This window comes from Mustela lutreola, chromosome 9, assembly GCF_030435805.1.
Source record: "Mustela lutreola isolate mMusLut2 chromosome 9, mMusLut2.pri, whole genome shotgun sequence".
Classification (NCBI taxonomy): domain Eukaryota; kingdom Metazoa; phylum Chordata; class Mammalia; order Carnivora; family Mustelidae; genus Mustela; species Mustela lutreola.
In genome coordinates this window covers 57,570,913-57,593,431 of record NC_081298.1, presented here as the reverse complement: position 1 = coordinate 57,593,431, position 22,519 = coordinate 57,570,913, and the positions used below count along the sequence as shown (strand labels likewise).

The window sequence follows — 22,519 nt, the reverse complement described above, 5'->3', positions numbered from 1 at the left end:
TATATAATATAGTGATTCAACAATTCTGCATGTTACTCTGTACTCGTTATGGTAAGTGTTATCTTAATCCCCTTTAGCTATTTAACCCAGCCCGTCATCCACCTGCCCTCTGGTAAACACCAGTTTGTTCTGTATAGTTAAGTCTGTTTCTCAATTTGTCTCTCTCTCTCTTTTTATTTTTCCTTTGTTCATTTGCTTTTATTCTTAAGTTCCACATATTAGTGAGAGGGTATGGTGCTCGTCTTTCTCTGACTAACTTACTTCATTTAGCATAATACTCTTTAGCTCCATCCATGTCATTACAATGGCCAGATTTCTTTCTTTTCTGTGGCTGAGTAATGTTCCAGTGTGTGTGTGTGTGTGTGTGTGTGTGTGTGTACCACAAGTTCTTTATCCATTCATCTATTGATAGATACTTGCACTGCTTCCATACTTTGGCTTTGTAAATAATGCTTCAAAAAATATAGGAGTGCATCTGTCCTCTCAAATTAGTGTTTTTGTATTCTTTGGGTAAATAGTAGTATGATTATAGGATTGCAGGGCAGTTCTTTTCTTACTATTTTGAGGAACCTCCATACTGTTTCCCATGGTAGTTGTAACAGTTTGCATTCCTACCAGCAATGCAAGAGGGTGCCTTTCTCCCCACAGCCCTACCAATTCCTGTAGTTTCTTATGCTGCTGATTTTAGCCATTCTTACAGGTATGAGGTGATATTTCATTATAGTTTTGATTTGCATTTCCCTGATGATCAGTGATATTGACCATCTTTTCATGTGTCTGTTGGCCGTCTGTATGTCTTCTTTGGAGAAATGTCCATTCATGTCCTCTGTTAATTTTAATAAGATTTTTTTGAAGTGTTCAGTTTCATATCTTCTTTATATATTTTGCATGCTAACCTTTTGTTGGAAAAATCATTTGTAAATATCTTCTCCCATCCTGTAGGATGTCTTTTATTTTTGCTGTTGTTTCCTAGGCTGTGCAGAAGCTTTTTATTTTTATATAGTCCCAATAGTTTATATTTGCTTTTTTTTTTTTTTTTTTACCCTTGCCTCAGGAGACATATCTAGAAAAATGTTGATATGGCTGATGTCAGAGAGATTACTGCCTGTGCTCTCTTCTAGGATTTTTACAGTTTTAGGTCTCACATACGGGTTCCTAATCTATTTTGAATTTATTTTTGTGTGTGGTATAAGAAGTGGTCCAGTTTCATTCTTTTGCATATAGCTATCCAGTTTTCCCATCACCATTTCTTGAAAAGACAGTCCTTTTCCCATTAAATATTCTTTCCTGCTTCGTTGAAGATTAATTAATCATATAGTTGTGGGTTTGTTTCTGGGCTTTCCATGTTGTTCCATTGATTTATGTGTCTATTTTTGTGCCACCACCATACTGTTTTGATCACTACAGCTTTGTAGCATGACATGAAATCTAGAATTGTGATACCTCCAAGTTTGTTTTTCTTTTTCAAAATTGCTTTGGCTATTCTGGGTCTTTTGTGGTTCCATACCACATTTTAGGATTATTTGTTTTGTTTCTGAGAAAAATGCAGTTGATATTTTGATAGGGCTTGCATTAAATCTGTAGATTTGGGGGGATAGTATGGACACTTTAACAATATTTGTTCTTCTAATCCATGAGCATGGAATAACTGTCTTGTGTGTGTGTGATGTCTTAAATTTCTTTCATCAGTGTTTTACAGTTTTAAGAGTACAGATCTTTCACTCCTTGGTTAAGTTTATTCCTAGGTATTTTACTATTTTTGGTGCAATTGCAAATCAGATTGCTTTCTTAAGTTCTCTTTCTATTGCTTCATTATTAGTGTATAGAAATGTAACAGATTTCTGTATGTTGATTTTGCATCCTGTGACACTACCAAATTCATCAGTTCAAGTAGTTTCTTGGTGGAATCTTTAGGGGTTTCTGTACCCAGTATCATGTCATCTCCAAATTGTGAAAGTTTTACTTCTTCCTTACCAATTTGAATGCCTTTGTGTGTACTTTTTTTTTATTTCGAGTTTTTGTTTTGTTTTTAAGAAATTTTTAATTTTTTTCTTAGTTGTTGTTTGCCTGTGTATTATTATAACCTTTTGTAAGTATTTAATCCTCTTTTCTCTTAAACTTTTACTACTTGATCTGCCAGTTTCAAAGGAAATTTTTTTATTCTTGTTAATATACAACCATCATTAATCTTACCCTAAATTTTAAATTTCATTCTTTCTGCTTTGTTGGAAACTTTAAGGTTTACATGTTCTTCCACTCATCCCTTCACCCTTTTAAATTTTACTTCTAATGCTAAATATTGTGAAATGCTCATCATCAAGTTTTGTAATAATGATTTCCTGGTAATCTCTTGGTAGAATCAAACTCACCCTGGTAAACTGCTCAGGAACATACATATATATTGTATTCTGTGAGTTCTTGCATGTTCTAAGCTTCTTTTTATAATCTTGATACTTGAAGCACAGCTTGCCTGGGTATCTTACCTTCCATTCCCACTTTCTTTCCCTAAGTTTCTTTAAAATGTTGCTCTGCTCTTTCCTTGCTTTGTATGCTATTTTTAGAGAAACCTGATGCCAGTTTAATTTTCTTGACTATATGAATCACTTCGTCTTTTACCTGGAGGCACTAAAGATTTTTTTTCTTTATCTTAAAATACAATAATACATACTTTGGTATGTTTCAAAGTTGATCAACAGGGATCAACTTTTTCTGATAAGCATGGTAAAGAAGGTGTTGTGAGTTACCCCTGCTTTTGCCTCTCCCTCTCTCTTTTATTTATTTGGAGGGGAGAGAGAGAGATACTGCGTGCATGCACACACACGTGAGTAAGGGGGCAGAAGGAGATAGCAGAAGCAGACTCCCAGCTGAGCATGGTTATCCCAGGAACCCAGGATCATGACCTTAGCGAAAGGAGAGCACTTAACTGACTGAGCCACCTAGGTGTTCCAAATAAATAAAATCGTCTTAAAAAATTAAATTTAATTTTAAAAAGAAGATGTTGTGAGGAAGTGCCATAATGTGGCTAGAATGGTTTAGAATACATTGTTTGGCTTCCCATAAAGGTGAAATGATGTCTAGTGCTACCAGGGAGTCAGCAGGAGACTCAGTCATGGTTTTACAATTGTTTTTGATAGAGGCAAATTTCTCCAGGTATTCTGTACCTGGAGTTCCATAAAGTGGAACTCTATGAGGTCCTCAGGTTCTATCAACTGGAGGGATTTTTGCAACTCTGCCTCTATGGTGACAGTCACCCCAGTCATTTCCTTCCTGGTGTGAAGGCAATCTAGAGGTAGGAATCCCAAGATCAAGTGAGGTTGAGGGACATTGTCTCCCTCATCTTTTCCTTGGGGTGGCATTGATGTTTATAGGGCAGTCACTTCCAATGGTGGCAAGAGCTCTGAGGCTGGGGCAGTGTTCTCTGAAGTGTTGGTATGCTTGGGGTTGGTAGGGGCCAGGAAAGGGTGGTTTCCCCGGTAGAGATTCATAAAAGGTAGGAGTGGCTGCTGGTGTTAAATTCCAAGTATGTATATTAGAGGGTTGGCTCTGGATAAGACTACTAGTGTGTGCTATCCTCCATGGTGGGCAGATCTCAGTGAGCTCCATCAGATTATCAGGGGTTACAACTCACAAAGGAACACACAATTTGTGACAAAGTTTGTTAGGACCCCATTCACAATACATATAGGTTCTGGACACACTGGCAGGCACATCGTAAGGACATTTTGTGGATGACAGCTGTACAATCCAGAGATAGTTCCATTAGAACTATGGATTAGAACTATGGTAGGATGGTTAGAGCACAAACCTGCCAGCCAGATGGGTCTGGTTAGGTTACACCAGTAGGGCCATTCAGCCTGGGATATAATTTGAGGTATGGTGTAAGGATAGAATGACTCTTTTAAGCATCACTTCCATAGGCACCATATAATATAGAGGGAGATGAGCTCTGGGTCAGAATCCATACCTGGTGGCATGCTAAAAGAAGCCCTTCTAATAGGACCTGCAGCCCTTGGTGCTCAGCCATCCTTTGGTGCAACTGTGTGCCTGGCTGACTTTTTTTCCAGCACATTTCCTGAGATACGGCTAGGCTGGAGTGCTCTACCAACAACCCTATTATCCAGGCTAGCCACAATAAAGGAGAACATTTGCATTTGACTAGCCTGTGGGGTATCCTTCAAGGCAAGCAATCTGGATACTGACCAAAGCAAGAGTGCAGTTGGCTTGCAGCAAGAGATCATATACCTCTTCTTCTGTGGCAGGGCAGGGACCTGACCTGTGTCCATTGAGAGTGATCACTGGATTCTGGGACTCCTTTGTGGACTTCATTTCCTAATGAGATTGGCATCCACCAGGCAGAACACTTCTTTTCCTCTCTCTGAGATCCACAGTTCCACTAGTTAACCCTGAAGCTATAATTCCAATCTCATACAAAACTTTTTACAAACTTGGTTTAATGAAATAGACTTTATAACCAGAATAATGAGCAAAGCCAGTGGCCTTAGCTTTGTGGCTGGTACTAGACCATGATCTGAGCCATGATTTCTAAGCAATTTGGTAAATTTGTCCCATTGGGCTATTAGAAGAGGGTCATATTGCACAATCCACCCTTGAACAGGTTGCTAGCATGTGTAAGGTGAGTGCTGTCACTTCCCTGTGACCTGGTGTGAGATGGGCTCATAGCCGCATGGCATCTCTGGAGAAATAGCTATATGGGGGCTGGGTCTGATATTCTGGGAGGTGGCTCACACAAGGCTTCGGAACAAGAATGTAATTTGGATAAGGAGTCTGCAACGTTATTATAATGTGCTTCTGGCATTTGTTGGCATGTGTGTACAGACATGAGTGACCATAATTGGCATATCACTCTCCAAAGGGAGGCACACAGAGAGGCTTTTCCTGAATCATGAAATTATCCTTTTGCCATTATCCTGACCAGACTGCAAACCCACTGGCCAACAGCCCAGGAGTCAGTAAAACATATGCCCTTGGGAGTCTCCCTTTTGTAGCCTGTTGTAGAGCCAGGCACACTGCCACCAAATATGCTATTTGGGCCAAGCCAGGAGAGCCTTCCTCAACTAGGGATATGCTGCTAGCAGGATAATTTGCTGCAGCCAGCCAATGGGTTGCACTGTGCACAGTGGTGGCACTGCCGTTGATGAAGAACACTGTGTCCCTTTCCATGTCAGACAGTCAGTCCCCGGGAGCTTCTCAAACTACTAGAGAGGCCAACAGCGGGGGTACCACCAGCTGCACCTCCATTATCAGTGGGAAAGAAACTGAATTTGGGGGAGCCATATCCTCCTGTAATCTGAAAAGGCCCCTAACATCAGATTGAGCCCTTTTTTGAAGGTGCCATTTTCATTTTAACAGTGAAGCCTCAGGGGCCATGCTAAGCTTCCATGGGGTCGAATTCCTGACCCAATGCCAGATGGGGACTTGCTGCAAAACAGTGTGGGTTGTGAATGCCTCTGTCTCTAAAAGGGCCTAGTGGGCTGCCAAAATTTGTTGCTCATTTGGTATGTACTGCCATTGGGGCAGATTTTTGGTCCAAACCTCTTGGGCAGCCACTAAAGCTGTGCTCAGTCCAGAGACTCCAGAACGCCTAATCTGATGTCTCCACTGATTCAAATCAGAAGTCTGAGCCCAGGGAGACTAAGAACAGAGCTTGCAGTATGCTTGCTGGACCAGTTACAACACAGTTTGGTAAGGTTCTCCCAAATGGAAAGAAACTGGTTTGCATCTAACAACACAAATTTCAGTAAAATGGTAAGTATAGAACATGTTGCCCCCAAAAGGTGAAGACACATAATATGTGCTATGCCTGCCATAATGTAATAAGAGGCTTAATTATGAGGAATTGATGTTTTATGTGAGAGGGATTTCACACTCCTCAGCTGTCACCTGATGCCAAGAAACTTGAAGGAAGTGGCTGGTCCTTGGATTATATACAGGGTAATGGCCCATCCTCTCTGCTATAAATGTGTTACTAGGTGTAAGTCTTCTGGATAGCATCCTCAAAGGGCCCTGGAGGGAGAATGCCACTTAAATAATACCAAAGATGGCAGCGGGTTGGTTTGAATGAATTTAAATCTTGTCTGCATAGGTTATATGCAATAGCAGGGGTGCTTAAATAACCCATGGCAGCTAACTAAAGGTTCAAGGTGCACTTGAAACTGGAAGCAAGTTGAAGTTCCCAGTCTTCCATTGTCAGGACCAAGTGAAACAAATTGGCTAAACTTAGGAGAGCAAAGTAAGGACCCTAAGCTTTTTGGATATCGTCTATCATCCCTATAATATTGGGAATGGGAGTCTTAATGGCAGAAACTTGAACATTCAAGATTCATTAGTCAATCGTTAATCTCCATTCATTGATGGGCAGTTTTCACACGGCCAGATTAGGCTATCAAAGTGAGACCTGGTGGGCTGAATGACCCCAGTGTCAAGCATATCTCTAATGACAGACCAAAGGCCCTGTGTACCCTGCTTGAGTCAATACTGTGGTGTATTTAGTGTTTATCCGAGTAGGGACAATTGGAAGGTTCTCCTTTAGCAGGGCCTATATGAAATCCAGAATTTATCTTTATTCCACCAGGCATGTCATGAGGTAAGGGCATCCATACGTATAATAGAAAAAAAGAGCCAGGAAGGCCAACACCACTGGCAACTGTTTTGAAAATATGGTGCCAGTAGGCATATCCAACTTTATTTGTACTACCTTTATGGTTTTACCTGTTCTGACTCTAGGCTGTAGGAGGTTCTTTGGGGGAATTTAGAAGGATTGCCTGGAATTACTATGACTTGGTCTCTGATGTTTAAGAGAGGCAAGGATATCTGGTTACTGCCTTTGTTCCTATGGAATACCAGAGTCATGAATAGGCAGTTGTCCCCAAGCGATGACAAGCTCAGCAGTTGTTCAGTTCTAGGATAATGCTCTGGGAGGTTATCAGGCCCGCAGGTCAGTGATGTTGTTTGGGGCAGAAAGAGCTTTGGGACCCCCTTCAAGGATCTGGGCCATTGAAATTGGGTTCTGTGAAAGGTGATCACTAGTTTTTGAGAGGAACTTGTGCCAGAACTGTCCAAATATGAGATCATTGGGGACTCCCAGCTGGCAGTGCTGCCAAGATAAATCTCTGTGGTATTTAGGACCATTCTGGGTGTTGCTGCCTTTTGGGACTGGAATGGGGGCTACAGGAAGGTGGTGAGAAAGGTGCTGGCACCCGCAGGCTGACTTTGAGGTTGTGGGCATGTCTATTTTGCAGGGAGGGCATGTTTTATGTGCTGTAAAGTTTCAGAAATTGGGAGATGGACTCCATCCTGAGGAGCTGTCGTGTCTATTCCCAGCATGGCTCCTGAATATTATGGGAGGGTCTCATAAAATGAAGTTTGGCCCTGTCATTCGGTGAGGGGAGGCAATCCTCCATGGAAAAAGAACTCTCTGAATTCAGGGTCAATTGGGCCTCCTCAATGATTGGAAATGAAATCCAGAATGGGTTGCTATTTCCAAAGAAGTGATAGACCCACTGGACCGTATCAGTCATGTGGGGAAGAGGCTGGGCCTCGTCTAATATCTTCCACTGGCTTTGAGTCTTTGTATTAATAACTATGGGGATAGAAGGGCAGACTCTCTGCCTAGCCATAAAAATCCAAGTAACCAGAGACAAGATTGCCCCTCTATATCTTTAGGGCTTGTGTCTTCGGGTTTGGATTCTCCCTTGTGATTAGAAATCCCAATTATGACACTGAAATCATCCACAGCTGCGAGCTTTTGCTTTAACTCTGGATGAATTAGTCCTGCAACAGTCCCTATGAGGGATTGGAGGTTGGGTCACATGCATCTCTACAGAATTTGACCTTCAGGCTTCGGGGGTTATTTATTTATTTATTTGTTTTTTTATTTTGTAACTGCTAAACTTTTCCTTTTTGAGTTTTTTTAACTTATTTTTTATTATTATGTTCAGTTAGCCAGCATAGAGTACATCATTAGTTTTTAATGTAGCGTTCAATGATTCATTAGTTCTGTGTAACATCCAGTGCTCACTGAAGGTCTTTTAAAAGGTTAAGCATGTGGGGTTCTTGTAAATACTGGCTAGTTGATTCACATCCATGGGTTGAATAGCTCAGAGCCAGTATTAAACACTCTCAACAGCCAGTCAGCCCCTTTCCTTCCTCCTGCCTACAATCTTTTAAAATATTTTTAATCTTAAGGCATGTAAAGTTTCAAATTTCAGTTTCTAATTCTTTATTATTCCCCACAGATTTGACCTTGTGAATTGTCACTGTGGCAGCCGTCCCCAGTGGTCATTGCGAGCTGCTTTCCACTCCAGGGTGTCCCAATCCACCCCATTGGGTTTGGGATTATCCTCCACTAGCCCAGTGGTGGCAGGATCATTAAGGCTCACCCCTAGAATCCAAGACTATATAGAACCAGCTCCTTGGCGTGTTGGTACACCTCGACACTGATCAGTGCCACATTTATGAGTGTTTTACATTTAGTTGGGAGCTTGCTAATTTCCTTGAACATTTTAGTTGGTGCAGGCAGCAGGTGTTCAGGTCATTTGTATTAGCCATTAGATTTTGTGCAACTACACACCAGGAGTGGGACCCACGACACCCCACAGGGTCAGGAGACAAGCTGCCACAGCAGGAAAGTATCCAGTGACAGAAGGACCACAGGCCTCAGTCACTCTTGCCTTTTTGAGGGACTGTGACTTCCCCAGTGAAGGCATCCCTATCATCCAAGTTAAAACTCAGAATCCTAGTGCCTCCCACAAGCAAAACCAGTCAGGTCAGGAGAGTCTCCCTCTCCTGGTAGGGGTAATGCACCTTTATCTTATCCCACACTTGGGCAAGATTTGCAACTCACAAGTTCACCTCTGTTAACTAAGGGCAATAGAACCTTGCCAAAATCTTAGCCAGCTGTCCCTAACAGTCAGCCTCTGGATCTGTACTAAGAGTTGAGAATCACACTCAAAGTCTAACACCCGGTGTGGGTACCCCCTGGGCATTATTAATAAATGACAAACACATCTATAGCCTCTCAAATTAGTTCCAATTAGCAATACTCTTGAGGTCTTGAGGTTTGAGACAACTCTGGTTGGTTTGGGGTTGTTTTGTTTTGTTTTGTTTTGTTTGTTTTTTGGAGCTTCACTTTTGGGTTAGGAACTTGAGGCAGCCCTTTGAACAGAGAGCATGCAACAGCACAAGCAGTGCGACTAAATTCCAGCAGGCAATGGACTCCTCCCCAGTGGACTACTTACCTGAGAAAGCTAGTCAGTAAACCCTTTGCAGCTAAAATGCATTCTTCATTATCAAAGGAAAACTAACTCAATCCATCCTACTTGTGAAGCCAACTGTGACTTCGTTATGTGGACATTTGTTAAGTAGAGCCCCAGGTGGGCTGGTGAGCCCCAGCTTAAGAAAAGGGCAAAGAGAATTGAAATAGGTTTACTACTCCCACATCATGGAAGAAGTACAGTGCATGCCTCTAGGGGCCAAACAGGAGGGTCGAGACAGTGCAGGCAGAGAGACAGGACATGAGGCACATGCCCTTATTAGTGTCCCTAAGTAGAAAATTTGGGGGTTTCTGGGCTAAGTCCATATTGGTCAATTAAAACCAAAAGGAGAAGTTTTTGGTAAGCTCTGCAGAGGTCTTATCCAAGGAAGTGCTCCAAGGGAAGGCCCTGGGAGGCAGGGGAGACTGTTGATCCCAGGGCCATGGAGGGCCTCTGCAGGCTATTGTATAGCTGGTGCTGGTGCATGAACTGCAGGAGGGACAGATTCAGTTCAACGCCTCAGCAGGCTGCTTGACCACACAGAACAGATGACAACATTGTGGAGTAGTTTAGCTAAAATCTCAATAGAGACAAATTAAAGTCTTCTTTTCAGAAAGTTTGCTCAGATTGCAGATTTAAATACTAGTTCTATTTCACTGTTTTTATTTTCTTCTCAAGAACTGCAGTATATGTTCACATTATAGCCACTGCGCCTGTCTTCCAGCTCAGACACCTTCTCTCTGACCACTTTTTTTCCCCTTTATTTCCTCACTGCCTGTTGCTTGGTTATCTCTTGCTTTTCTTTGACTCCTTTTTTATTAAATTTTCTTTCAAACCTATCCTTCATTGTCAACCTTATGATTTAATCTTCACTTCTTATGTTATTGTGTCTTCTTCTATTTCTCTCCTGAGTTCCATCAAGTCTTTTTTCATTTGTCACCTTTCCTCTTTTTTTTTTGGGGGGGGGGGTGGAGGGTTCTATTTTGGTTCCTAATTTTTCTGAGTTAGTTGTTCATATTTCCACATGTTTGTTTTGGATATTTAATTAAATTTAGAGTATCATGTTACAATTTTGTTTAGGTTTACAGTTGAGTTTGGGGGTAGAATGTTTATCAGGTTAAGGCCTTGATTTGCCTTTTCTGGTTTTTATAGCAGTTTTGTATTCATGAGACCTGCTTTTTCTGTTTGTATTCATTTAATTGCCATAGTTCCTAGTTTGAAAGCATCATTTTCTGTCCAATCTGTCCTCTGCTGTGCCATTTTATTTATTGGTGGTTGCAGGGAGGGGTGGAGAATTAGTGGCTATGTCTTCTGTTTCTGCAGGATTTTTAATTTTTTTCCTCTTACTTTCTTCTTTCTTATCACTGCTGGGTCTCCAGGGGATGTCTCCCCTTCTCGATATATCTGATTCTCTAACAGAAACTGTGCTTCTCCAACCAAAGCTGCCAGTTTGCCTCATTTGCAAGCCACTTCTCCTGAGTTTGGTGCTGCATGTGGCCAAATCCCAGTCTGTATTTATTATTTGTATGAAATAAATTTTATTTATTTGAGAGAGAGAGCACGCACAGCAGGGGAGGCACAAGGGCAGAGGGAGAAGGAGAAGCAGACACCCCACTGAACAGGGAGCTCGATTTGGGGCTTGATTCCAGGACCCTGGGATCATGAACTGAGCCAAAGGCAGACACTTAACTGACTGAGCCACCCATGTGTGCCTGTATTTGGTATTTTAACATTCAGCATTGGACATTCTGTTTCCAAGGAGGATTTTATCTGTGATTTACCTAGTTGTTCCTTGCCTCTCTGCTGCTTTCCACAAAGTTTCTTAGGCCTCCCCCTCAATGGCTTTCCACACCCACAAGATGAATGGATTTCCAGTCCTAGCTGTCACACTTACTAATTTGGAGAAATTACTTGACCACTGTAAGGCTCAATTTTTCATCTGAAAATACATCCCAGCACAGAGCACAGTGCTAGTGTTTGGCAGCTGTTGCAGTTCTTGGCCTGGAAACTAAAGTCTAAAAGAAAGCTTGAAGCTACATACATGGAACTTCTGGCCTTGTAGAGCTAACCAATAATAACCCACCTCTCTTAAGGAAGCCAGCTCTTCTCCAGCAGCCTTAACCTACTTCCCATTGTAGTAATAGAAAAACCCAAAGGACAAAATATCCAAGTGCTTGTTGGGATCATAGCTGCACCAACCTCATACCTCCCAAAACATCTTCATCTTCCCACACAAGTATAACCAATACCCAGCAAATAAGGAGAGTGCTGTTGTCTCAATGGTTTCCAGTATCTCATTAGTGCTTTCCTCTATCTGTAGATGGTAAAGTTGTCATTAGGAGGTAAGCATGTAAAACCATAATTTTAGGCAGAGCCAGCTATTTCATAAACCTCATTTCAGATATTTTACAAAACCATAATATTGAATTTGTGGAGCTGATAAAAAGTATTCAGCTAAATGGTGTGGCCTTCCTTTCCAGGTCTGTATCTGGCCAGCAAAATGCCTTCTCCTAGAACTTTGAAGACTCACCTGCCTGCTCAGTTGCTACCACCTTCTTTCTGGAAAGAAAATTCAAAGGTAGGAAAAGCCAACTTTTCAAACCCAGTTTGAGTCAGTAAGGACAGAGAATATCTCCATCTAACTAGAAACAATCAAAGACATTGAAAGATAAATAACCAGTGGAGGTATAGGGCAGACGGTGGGATTACTCCCACATTCCCACATATTCCATGTTGGATCCAGCTTTCTTTCAAAATATTATTTCTGGGTACATACTAGGAAATTTTCAGACAAAATCATTCTGGTTAGCTGCTGATTAAGCTATAGCCAGAGAGGAAGAGGTGAAACAAAGCACATATTTCCTGAAGAAGGATATTATCTTAGTTCCAATCATCTATGAAGCAGAAGTCAAGTCCAAAGAAGACATAAAAGGGATTTATTTAGGGAAAACCTGTGGAGAGAAAGGTAGAGAAAGACAAAGGAAGATAGTACCACACTGGCCACCCTTAGAGAAAATCTCATGGAGCAAAGCTCGCAGGAACCGTTATACCACTGTGTCCTCCATTTTCAGAAATTTTCATTTATTTTGACACTTTCAAATTCAGGTTTGATGTGCAATGTACATCAAATATACTAGTGTTTCTTTTTAATCTGCTTCATCAGGGACTCTTAAAGTCAATGATATATGGAATATAAGTCAATATTTGACTTATATTTGCCATGAAAAGTGTAGCCATCCAGCAGAATCAAATGCTTATATCAACTAAACCAGCATGTCTTCTCCTTGTGAACAAGCTACTTTAGAAACCCAGATTTAAACCTTACCAAGGTTTAAATAAGGGTCAAGTCTGTGAGCTAAAACACTCTCTCCTCCATGCAGTGTTATGATACACAGTGCAAGTGATTGTTTTTTACTCTCTTTTTTCTGGGATTCTCTGCATCACCAGCTCTTCATCTTGCCCATCTCCAAACAAGGTACAATACAATTGAATGGGATTTGATATATCAAAGTGTTATCCCATTCCTGATCTGCTTCCCTGGGATTACACCCAGATCACCTTGACTTGTGAAAACTCCCTGCTTTATACCCATAGATCGATAATTTCACTCATATGTGCCTGTTGCTGTTCAAGAAGCAATATTGTTTCCAAATGATAGTGTAGATACAATGTCAGAAAACACAATAACATCTTGTTAGTCATCATACTAGCACCTTCTTTTTATAAAATTAGGCCTTCTAAAAATGTAAGAATCTCAATGACACCACCTCCCTTTATCTTCTCAGTGTTGTGAATTATTTGAGTAGGAAGTTACCTTAGAGAGCTTAGGCCAAGATTTTCATTTTATGATACAGTAGTAAGCTAAATATCCACCGCCTAAAGATATCCATGTCCTAATCACCAGAAACTTAATGTGACATTATATGATATAATGAGCTTGCAGATGTGATTAAGTTTGGGATCTTGAGAAGGAAGGTTATATCCTGGGTTATCTAGGTGTACCTAAATATCATCACAAGGATCCTTATAAGAAGGACACAAGAGATCAGAGAAAGAAGTTAGAGATGTGACAAGTGAAGCCAGGGATTGGGTCAAGAGCCAAGGAATGTAGGTTGCCTCCAGATGCTAGCAACAGCAAGGGAAGGGATTCTCCCCTAACATCACCAAAGGGACCAGCCCTCCCAACAGCTTGACCTGAGCCTCCAGAACCATAAGAAAATAAATTTCTTATTGTTTTAAGCCACTATATCTTTGGGAATTTGTTACTGCAACCAGAGGAGATCACACAGATGGATCAGCAAAAAATGTATTGGACATTATGTCACACCCGGTCATCCGACTCTTACCACAAACACAATGAATATGTCCCCTGTATAGCCCAGACTGCCCCTTTGCAATTACTCAGGCTTACAAAAAGGCAATAACTGACACAAGCATTAAGAAAATCATTTACAAACAAAAGGAAATTAAAGGCATCCAAATCGGCAAAGAAGAAGTCAAATTATCACTCTTCGCAGATGATATGATACTATATGTGGAAAACCCAAAAGACTCCACTCCAAAACTGCTAGAACTTGTACAGGAATTCAGTAAAGTGTCAGGATATAAAATCAATGCACAGAAATCAGTTGCATTTCTCTACACCAACAACAAGACAGAAGAAAGAGAAATTAAGGAGTCAAGCCCATTTACAATTGCACCCAAAACCATAAGATACCTAAGAATAAACCTAATCAAAGAGGCACAGAATCTATACTCAGAAAACTATAAAGTACTCATGAAAGAAATTGAGGAAGACACAAAGAAAGGGAAAAATGTTCCATGCTCCTGGATTGGAAGAATAAATATTGTGAAAATGTCTATGCTACCTAAAGCAATCTACACACTTAATGCAATTCCTATCAAAGTACCATCCATCTTTTTCAAAGAAATGGAACAAATAATTCTAAAATTTATATGGAACGAGAAAAGACCTCGAATAGCCAAAGGGATATTGAAAAAGAAAGTCAACATTGGTGACATCACAATTCCGGACTTCAAGCTCTATTACAAAGCTGTCATCATCAAGACAGCATGATACTGGCACAAAAACAGACACATAGATCAATGGAACAGAATAGAGAGCCCAGAAATAGACCCTCAACTCTACAGTCAACTAATCTTCGACAAAGCAGGAAAGAATGTTCAATGGAAAAAAGACAGCCTCTTCAATAAATGGTGCTGGGAAAATTGGACAGCCACATGCAGAAAAATGAAATTGGACCATTTCCTTACACCACACACAAAAATAGACTCAAAATGGATGAAGGACCTCAATGAGCGAAAGGAATCCATCAAAATCCTTGAGGAGAACACAGGCAGTAACCTCTTCCTCCTCAGCCGCAGCAACATCTTCCTAGGAACAACGCCAAAGGCAAGGGAAGCAAGGGCAAAAATGAACTATTGGGATTTCATCAAGATCAAAAGCTTTTGCACAGCAAAGGAAACAGTTAACAAAATCAAAAGACAACTGACAGAATGGGAGAAGATATTTGCAAACGACATATCAGATAAAGGACTAGTGTCCAGAATCTATAAAGAACTTAGCAAACTCAACACCCAAAGAACAAATAATCCAATCACGAAATGGGCAGAGGACATGAACAGACATTTCTGCAAAGAGACATCCAGATGGCCAACAGACACATGAAAAAGTGCTCCATATCATTCGGCATCAGGGAAATACAAATCAAAACCACAATGAGATGTCACCTCACACCAGTCAGAATGGCTAAAATCAACAAGTCAGGAAATGACAGATGCTGGCAAGGATGCGGAGAAAGGGGAACCCTCCTACACTGTTGGTGGGAATGCAAGCTGGTGCAGCCACTCTGGAAAACAGCATGGAGGTTCCTCAAAATGTTGAAAATAGAACTGCCCTATGACCCAGCAATTGCACTATTGGGTATTTACCCTAAAGATACAAATGTAGTGATCCAAAGGGGCACATGCACCCGAATGTTTATAGCAGCAATGTCCACAATAGCCAAACTATGGAAAGAACTTAGATGTCCATCAACAGATGAATGGATCAAGAAGATGTGGTATATATACACACTGGAATACTATGCAGCCATCAAAAGAAATAAAATCTTGCCATTTGCAACAACATGGATGGAACTAGAGCGTATCATGCTTAGCGAAATAAGTCAAGCAGAGAAAGACAACTATCATATGATCTCCCTGATATGAGGAAGTGGTGATGCAACATGGGGGCTTAAGTGGGTAGGAGAAGAATCAATGAAACAAGATGGGATTGGGAGGGAGACAAACCATAAGTGACTCTTAATCTCACAAAACAAACTGAGGGTTGCTGGGGGGAGTGGGTTTGGGAGAAGGGGGTGGGATTATGGACACTGGGGAGGGTATGTGCTTTGATGAGTGCTGTGAAGTGTGTAAACCTGGTGATTCACAGACCTGTACCGCTGGGGATAATAATATATGTTTATAAAAAATAAAAAATTAAAAAAAAAGAAAAGAAAATCACTTACAGCAACATGGACAGGACTGGAAGAGATTATGCTGAGTTAAATAAGTCAAGCAGAGAGAGTCAATTATATGGTTTCACTTATTTGTGGAGCATAACAAATATCATGGAGGACAAGGGGTGTTAGAGAGAAGAAGGGAGTTAGGGTAAATTGGAAGGGGAGGTGAATCATGAGAGACTATGGACTCTGAAAAACAATCTGAGGGGTTTGAAGTGGCGGGGGGGTCGGAGGTTGGGGTACCAGGTGGTGGGTATTATGGAGGGCACCGATTGCATGGAGCACTGGGTGTGGTTAAAAAATAATGAATACTGTTTTTCTGAAAATAAATTAATTTTTTAAAAAAGTTAATATGCTAAAATATGCATTTTGTAGCCTGCATTTTTCAGAAAAGAATATTAAAATTTTCTCAAATTTTCAAAAAAAAAAAGAAAATCATTTACAGGGGCACCTGGATGGCTCAGTTGGTTAAGCGTCGGCCTTTAGGTCAGGTCATGATCTCAGGGTCCTGGGACCAAGCTGCACATCCAACTCCCTGCTCAGCAGGGAGTCTGCTTCTCCCTCTGCCTCTTCCTCCCCCTGCTCTGCTCTCTCTCTCTCTCTCTCAAATAAATAAAAGAAGAAAAGAAAAAGAAAGAAAGACATTTATATTATGGCAAGATGGTACAGCTGTGTCACACCTTTGGGTTCCCTACATGCTCTCATAAAGATCAGAGAAAAATTGAGCAGTAGGAAAAGAGGCAGAGAAACAGACCTGGTCCATGTTCCTATACAGCAGCAATCTATGGAAAGGCAGTAGGGAAAGCAAGAGCTTGGGACAATTGCCTAAGAGGGAAATGTCAGTGGGTGAGTGGTTCTGTTAGGACACAGAAATTCTGCTCAGTGAGACATGTGGAAATGCTTGAGAAACCATTAATGTGCACCTCCATCCCAGCTCTGCTGAGAATGCACACAGCAACACAGGTGGGCAGGAAACAGCAGGACAAGAAGCCAAGAGGTCAGCTCTCCCCAGCCATACCACAACCCTGCTTTTCCAATAAGAAGAACCATCACAAGCAGTTCCAAAAACAGACTTAGCACTGCCTTCAAAGATCCTACAATCTTACCACAAATGAAAAGTATGAATGATCATTCATCTATAAGGCTGAAGTTCATCATGTACAGGGGAGACTAGACTAGACGGCTGACTGCTTTAGCTAACCCCTGTGCAATAACCGAATTAGAGTCCTTGCTTAGTATGAGCCAAGGAAGACCTACTTTTCACATACTGGAAAATACAACAGTGGCCTTCATAAATACTATAATTAGGGCAACTATAGTATATCTCCTTCAAATCAGGATACTTTTGAGAGGGGGGAAGCATGCTCCTAATCATTATCTAAGACAACAGATATACAATGGAACACTGTCTATGCAAACTGGAAAATGTGGTCATCCTGCTCGCAGAAAATGCATGCAAGTTCAGTTACTCAAATAGGATTATCTAAGATTCTTCTAATGTCATGGTCCTCTGCATTAAGCAATAATTTTCTCTATTTTGTTTGCTGTCTGTCTCAATCGCCTTGCTGGTTGATTTCAGATTATCTATGTGGCTAGAAATCCAAAGGACTGTCTGGTGTCCTACTACCATTTCTCAAGAATGACTAAAATGATGCCTGACCCTGGTTCATGGGAGGAGTATATTGAGTCATTCAAAACTGGAAAAGGTAAGTTAAAGGAAATTATGGGCTCATGTTTGCTCATTCATTTTTCACATTTCCTTGTTCACTACTGACATCAGAAAGGAAGAGTTTTCACTGAATGATTGTGGTCATCAAGGTCATGGGAGGGTGTCAATGACATATACAAACTGGATCATTTGGGGAGAAATTAGCTAAGAGACTCTTTAGAAAGCACAGGCAGAGTTTAAAGAAACCAACAGGTTTTGAGGTGAACACCAGCAGGGAGCCATTGCCCCCTGGAGAGAGGACAAGGCCCCTTAATAGGAGCAGAGGCCTCCAGTAGGAGAAAGAGTCCACCACAGTGAGTCAGAAGGAAGGGCATCAGGGAAATAAACACATCCTTCTCACTCTCCTCCTGCCTCCAAAGCCTTTCAGGGCCATTTGTTGGCAAATCCCAGGTGGAAGCCTGAGCACAAAGGAGCCCAGTGACACAGTCCTTCGAGGTCAACCTTGCAGGGTGGAGGAGGGTGCAGAATGGATTTGGCAGGGCCAACAAAAGACACCCAGTGCACCTCTCTTCCCCAAGTCACTATTACAGAGAGTAAATGTGCCCAAATATCTAGTAAGTACAGATTTTTCAGAATGAAAATCAGCCCGCTAGGAGACACTGTTTACTGTGTATGCTAATCTAGGCACCATGCAGTGATGATGCCGGGGAAAGAAAGATTATGATTCCTGGCCAGTACACAGTATCTCACGTGGCAGTAAATTCAAGAGTCGAAATATAAACCAAGGAATTCAGAATACTTGTCATTGCCTCCCTAAATATTAAAAAGTCCCTGTCTTCTGCAAATAAGAATTCTGGCCAGGGTCTTTGTCTTCTGCCTTTGTCCCTTTTATTTGATATATCCATGCTCATTTTGTAAGTTTCAAGTAAATATTGATGTCCCTCCTCCTCTCTTTTTTCCTCCAGTGCTGTGGGGCTCCTGGTATAACCATGTGAAGGGATGGTGGGATGCGAAAGACAAGCATCGTATTCTCTACCTCTTCTATGAGGACATGAAGGAGGTGAAAGGCAGTACAATCTCCATTAGACCCACCATGTTCTCCAGTGCAGCAAACCACATTTGGGACCCTGGCATGTGGGCTTGTCATAGAAGAGCCTTCAGTGCAAGTCCTTTCTCTCCATGACACTCTTCCCAACTCAATTTTATCCTCAAAAGTTCTAGCTACTTTTCTGCTCTTCTCAATTTTCTTTGCTTCAGTTCACAGTTTCCAGAAGATCCTTCCCCCTAAGGAAATATCACATGTCTTTATAGTTGAATTAATCCTGACACTCATGAATCACGTGTCTTCAGCTACAAATGGGTATCATCTCATTTTGATCTCATGAAATTATTATAAGGATTTATGAGATTACATTTGTAAAGTGCCTAGTTGTGTTCAGTGAATGCTCAGGGAAAGTTTACTTCTCCCTGTTCCACACCCCAGTCCCACATCAGAAATGAAGTCTAGTCCATATAAACATAGGCAGAATTGGTCCCACATACTGTGGCAGAGGACAGATTTCTGCTTTTCAAGTCACTGTGTATGAGAAGCATGACAGATTCACTCTCACTGCTCTGAGGGTTAGTATCCTAGAATTGCAAACTACTGATCATGCCAATGTTGAGAAATACACTTAAAGACTATAGCTCCCTGGAGCATCTAAGAGGCTCAGTCAGTTGAGTGTCTGACTCTTGGTTCAGCTCAGGTTGTGATCTCATGGGTTGTGGGAATGATCCCTGTGTCCAGCTCCATGCTCAGTGGGTCATCTGCTTGAGGATTCACCCTCTTCGCCCTTCCCCCTGTCCTTTCTCTATCAAGTAAATAAATAAATCTTTTTTTTTTTAGAAGAAGTGTATTTCATGCTCATTGCAAAAATCTATAAATAAAACATTGCAATGAGGCAAAAAAAAAAATGTTCTCCTATAATCCTGTTTCCAGTGTAAGAACCCCCTTTTTTTAAATTTTTTATTTTTTATAAACATATATTTTTATCCCCAGAGGTACAGGTCTGTGAATCACCAGGTTTACACACTTCACAGCACTCACCAAAGCACATACCCTCCCCAATGTCCATAATCCCACCCCCTTCTCCCAAACCCCCTCCCCCCAGCAACCCTCAGTTTGTTTTGTGAGATTAAGAGTCACTTATGGTTTGTCTCCCTCCCAATCCCATCTTGTTTCATTGATTCTTCTCCTACCCACTTAAGGCCCCATGTTGCATCACCACTTCCTCATATCAGGGAGATCATATGATAGTTGTCTTTCTCTGCTTGACTTATTTCGCTAAGCATGATACGCTCTAGTTCCATCCATGTTGTCGCAAATGGCAAGATTTCATTTCTTTTGATGGCTGCATAGTATAATAAATCTTTTTTTTTTAAGTGTTTTAGCTCCTTTTCTGCAACTCTTTGATCAGAAAGAACCAGTGCACAATAATTTGCATTTCTGGGTCAACTTGAGATCTCTTGTATCTATCCCCTTACTAAGCTTCTGTTAAACTCAAAGATATTTTTGCCATCTTTTATAGCTCAAATACAAGAGTATATCATACTGTGCTTCACCTGCAACTTTTCCCTTCCTTTATACAACCTTTCCTGATCTCTGCCAAGACACACAATTACTCCCTTCAACAAATCTCATGATTTGTTGCCAGCAGCATGTTTTCTGTGTGAGGTTTTGCAGTTAGTTATGTCTTCATTCATCCCTCTATTGCGGGGTGAACTCCTGAGGGCAGGAACAGCTCTCATCTTTGTGTCATGGCAGCAACTGAGATGGTACAGTGCCTTGCGCATAGTTATCACCTAAGGGGTAGTTGTTGAATATATTTGAACTGATCCCTTAACTTATTCCTCCCAAATATTGTTTGTTCAAACAGAATGTCATCTGTAATAGAAAACCCAAATTTATTTGCTTTGTATAATTGCTCTACATATAGGACCCAAAGAGGGAAATTCAGAAGATATTGAAGTTCCTAGAGAAAGAAATGCCAGAAGAAGTCCTGAATAAAATCCTCTATCACACCTCCTTCGACGTAATGAAGCAAAACCCAATGGCCAACTACACCACTTTGCCCACCATCCTCATGGACCAATCTATCTCCCCTTTTATGAGGAAAGGTATGTAAGATTTATATTCTCAAGTGCCAGATTGGACTCTGTGATATCCATCATCTGCTTAGATTTCCCAGTCATGTTTTATGCCCCATTATTCATTCCTGTCAATGACACTACTGCATAATTTTTCAGAGGCAAACCTCCTTCTTTCCCCCATTCTTGTGCTGGTTCCAAGGATGCATGCTCCCTCCTCCCTGTACTCCTGCGGCAACCTCTGAGATTTTGCCTTATTTCAGGGATGCCTGGGGACTGGAAGAACTATTTCACTGTGGCCCAGAATGAAGAATTTGACAAGGACTACCAGAAGAAGATGGCAGGGAGCACCCTGACCTTCCGCACAGAGATCTGAGGGCAAGAGGATCTCCTTCCTAGATTTTAGACATGTGAGCGTCATAATCAAGGATACTTAAAACTACCACACACCCATCCTCTAATCCTGATCTTTCCTACACTACCCACAGTTCTATGCCACTATGATATACTTCATCCCAGTATAATCAAATCCTGGGTAGAAGTTTGATGAAATAAAGTCTTGAGTAGAAGTTTAAAATTAAATAACGTGACCATTCACATAGACAATTATCTTTTGTGTAACACTAATCTAGGCACCATGCAGTGATGCAGAGGAAGGAAAGATTATGATTCCTGGCCACTACACAATATTTCATGTGGCCATAAATCAAAGAGCTGAAATATAAACCAAGGAATTCAGAATACTTTTTATTCTCTCCCTAAATATTAAAAAGTCCTGTCTTCTGCAAATAAGAATTATGGCCAGGGTCTTTGTCTTCTGCCTTTGTCCCTTTTATTTGAGATATCCATGCTCATTTTGTAAGTTTCAAGTAGATATTGATGCCCCCCCTTCTCTCTTTTTCCCTCCAGTGCTGTGGGGCTCCTGGTATGACCGTGTGAAGGGATGGTGGGATGTGAAAGACACATGACATAACCCCATCACTAGCTCGCAATAGCCTGGCTGTACAGACGCAGAATTCATGAAAGCAGAGAAATAAATAATAAAACTTCAACACAAGAGAAAGTGAACAAGAAGCAGAGGAGAAGTGAATGCTATGAAGAATGCATAAGGGGAACCAGGGTTTATCCTTAACCAATAAGAATGAAACACAGAAGATGGTCCAGCTCTTGGAGGTATTAGGTTATGAGACACAGATAGTGCTAGTGAGCTGTGCCTGATTCAGGCAGTCTCAAGCTGGATATGGTCTCAAGACCAAAGAGAAGGGCCAGAGTGGGAATGACTGATGAGCAGCACATGACAAACAATAAACAGTTCACTTCTGAGGCCAACACAAAGCTGGAAGGCAGAAAATATTTATATTTCAGATGGGCTAGAAAGGGGGGGGGGGGAAATCCTTAAATTAGTCTTCCCTCCCCCAAATAAAATAAAATACCAGCACCACATGCACTTCAAGAAAATCTTAACTATGAAGATCACATTTCATGCTTCTTAAAAAGAGGCTCTTAGGGGGTGCCTGGGTGACTCAGTGGGTTAAAGCCTCTGCCTTCGACTCAGGTCATGATCCCAGCGTCCTGGAATCGAACCCCGCATCGAGCCCTGCAATGAGCCCCGCATCGGGCTTTCTGCTCAGCAGGGAGCCTGCTTCCCTTCCTCTCTCTCTGCCTGGCTCTATGCGTACTTGTGATCTCTGTCTGTCAAATAAATAAATAAAACAATCTTAAAAAAAGAAAAAAAAAAGAGGCTCTTTTCAAAATTATCAGGATTGCCAAATTATTCAACTACACATGTAATCATGTTCTGTCTTTTTTTTTTTTTTTCAAGAAAACCTGTCTCAAGAAAGTGCCAGCATTATTTACATAAGTAGTGTGAAGATCAGTGTATTATTTTAAAAGAATGCCAGGAAGGTGCAGCCTGTGGGAGTGGTGCT

General features: G+C 41.3%; 1 protein-coding gene across 1 annotated transcript in view; it reads left to right on the top strand.

Moving 5' to 3' along the window:
* Nucleotides 1–22,276, top strand: part of SULT1C3 (sulfotransferase family 1C member 3) — a 29,672-nt gene extending 7,396 nt beyond the window's left edge. Inside the window, exons 3-7 of the mRNA XM_059133201.1 lie at nt 11,753–11,850; nt 17,376–17,502; nt 18,431–18,525; nt 20,441–20,621; nt 20,855–22,276. Of these exons, the coding sequence (XP_058989184.1) occupies nt 11,753–11,850; nt 17,376–17,502; nt 18,431–18,525; nt 20,441–20,621; nt 20,855–20,967 (614 nt within the window). The 3' untranslated portion in view covers nt 20,968–22,276. The remainder of the gene's footprint in view (nt 1–11,752; nt 11,851–17,375; nt 17,503–18,430; nt 18,526–20,440; nt 20,622–20,854) is intronic.
* The last annotated feature ends 243 nt before the right edge of the window (nt 22,277–22,519 follow it).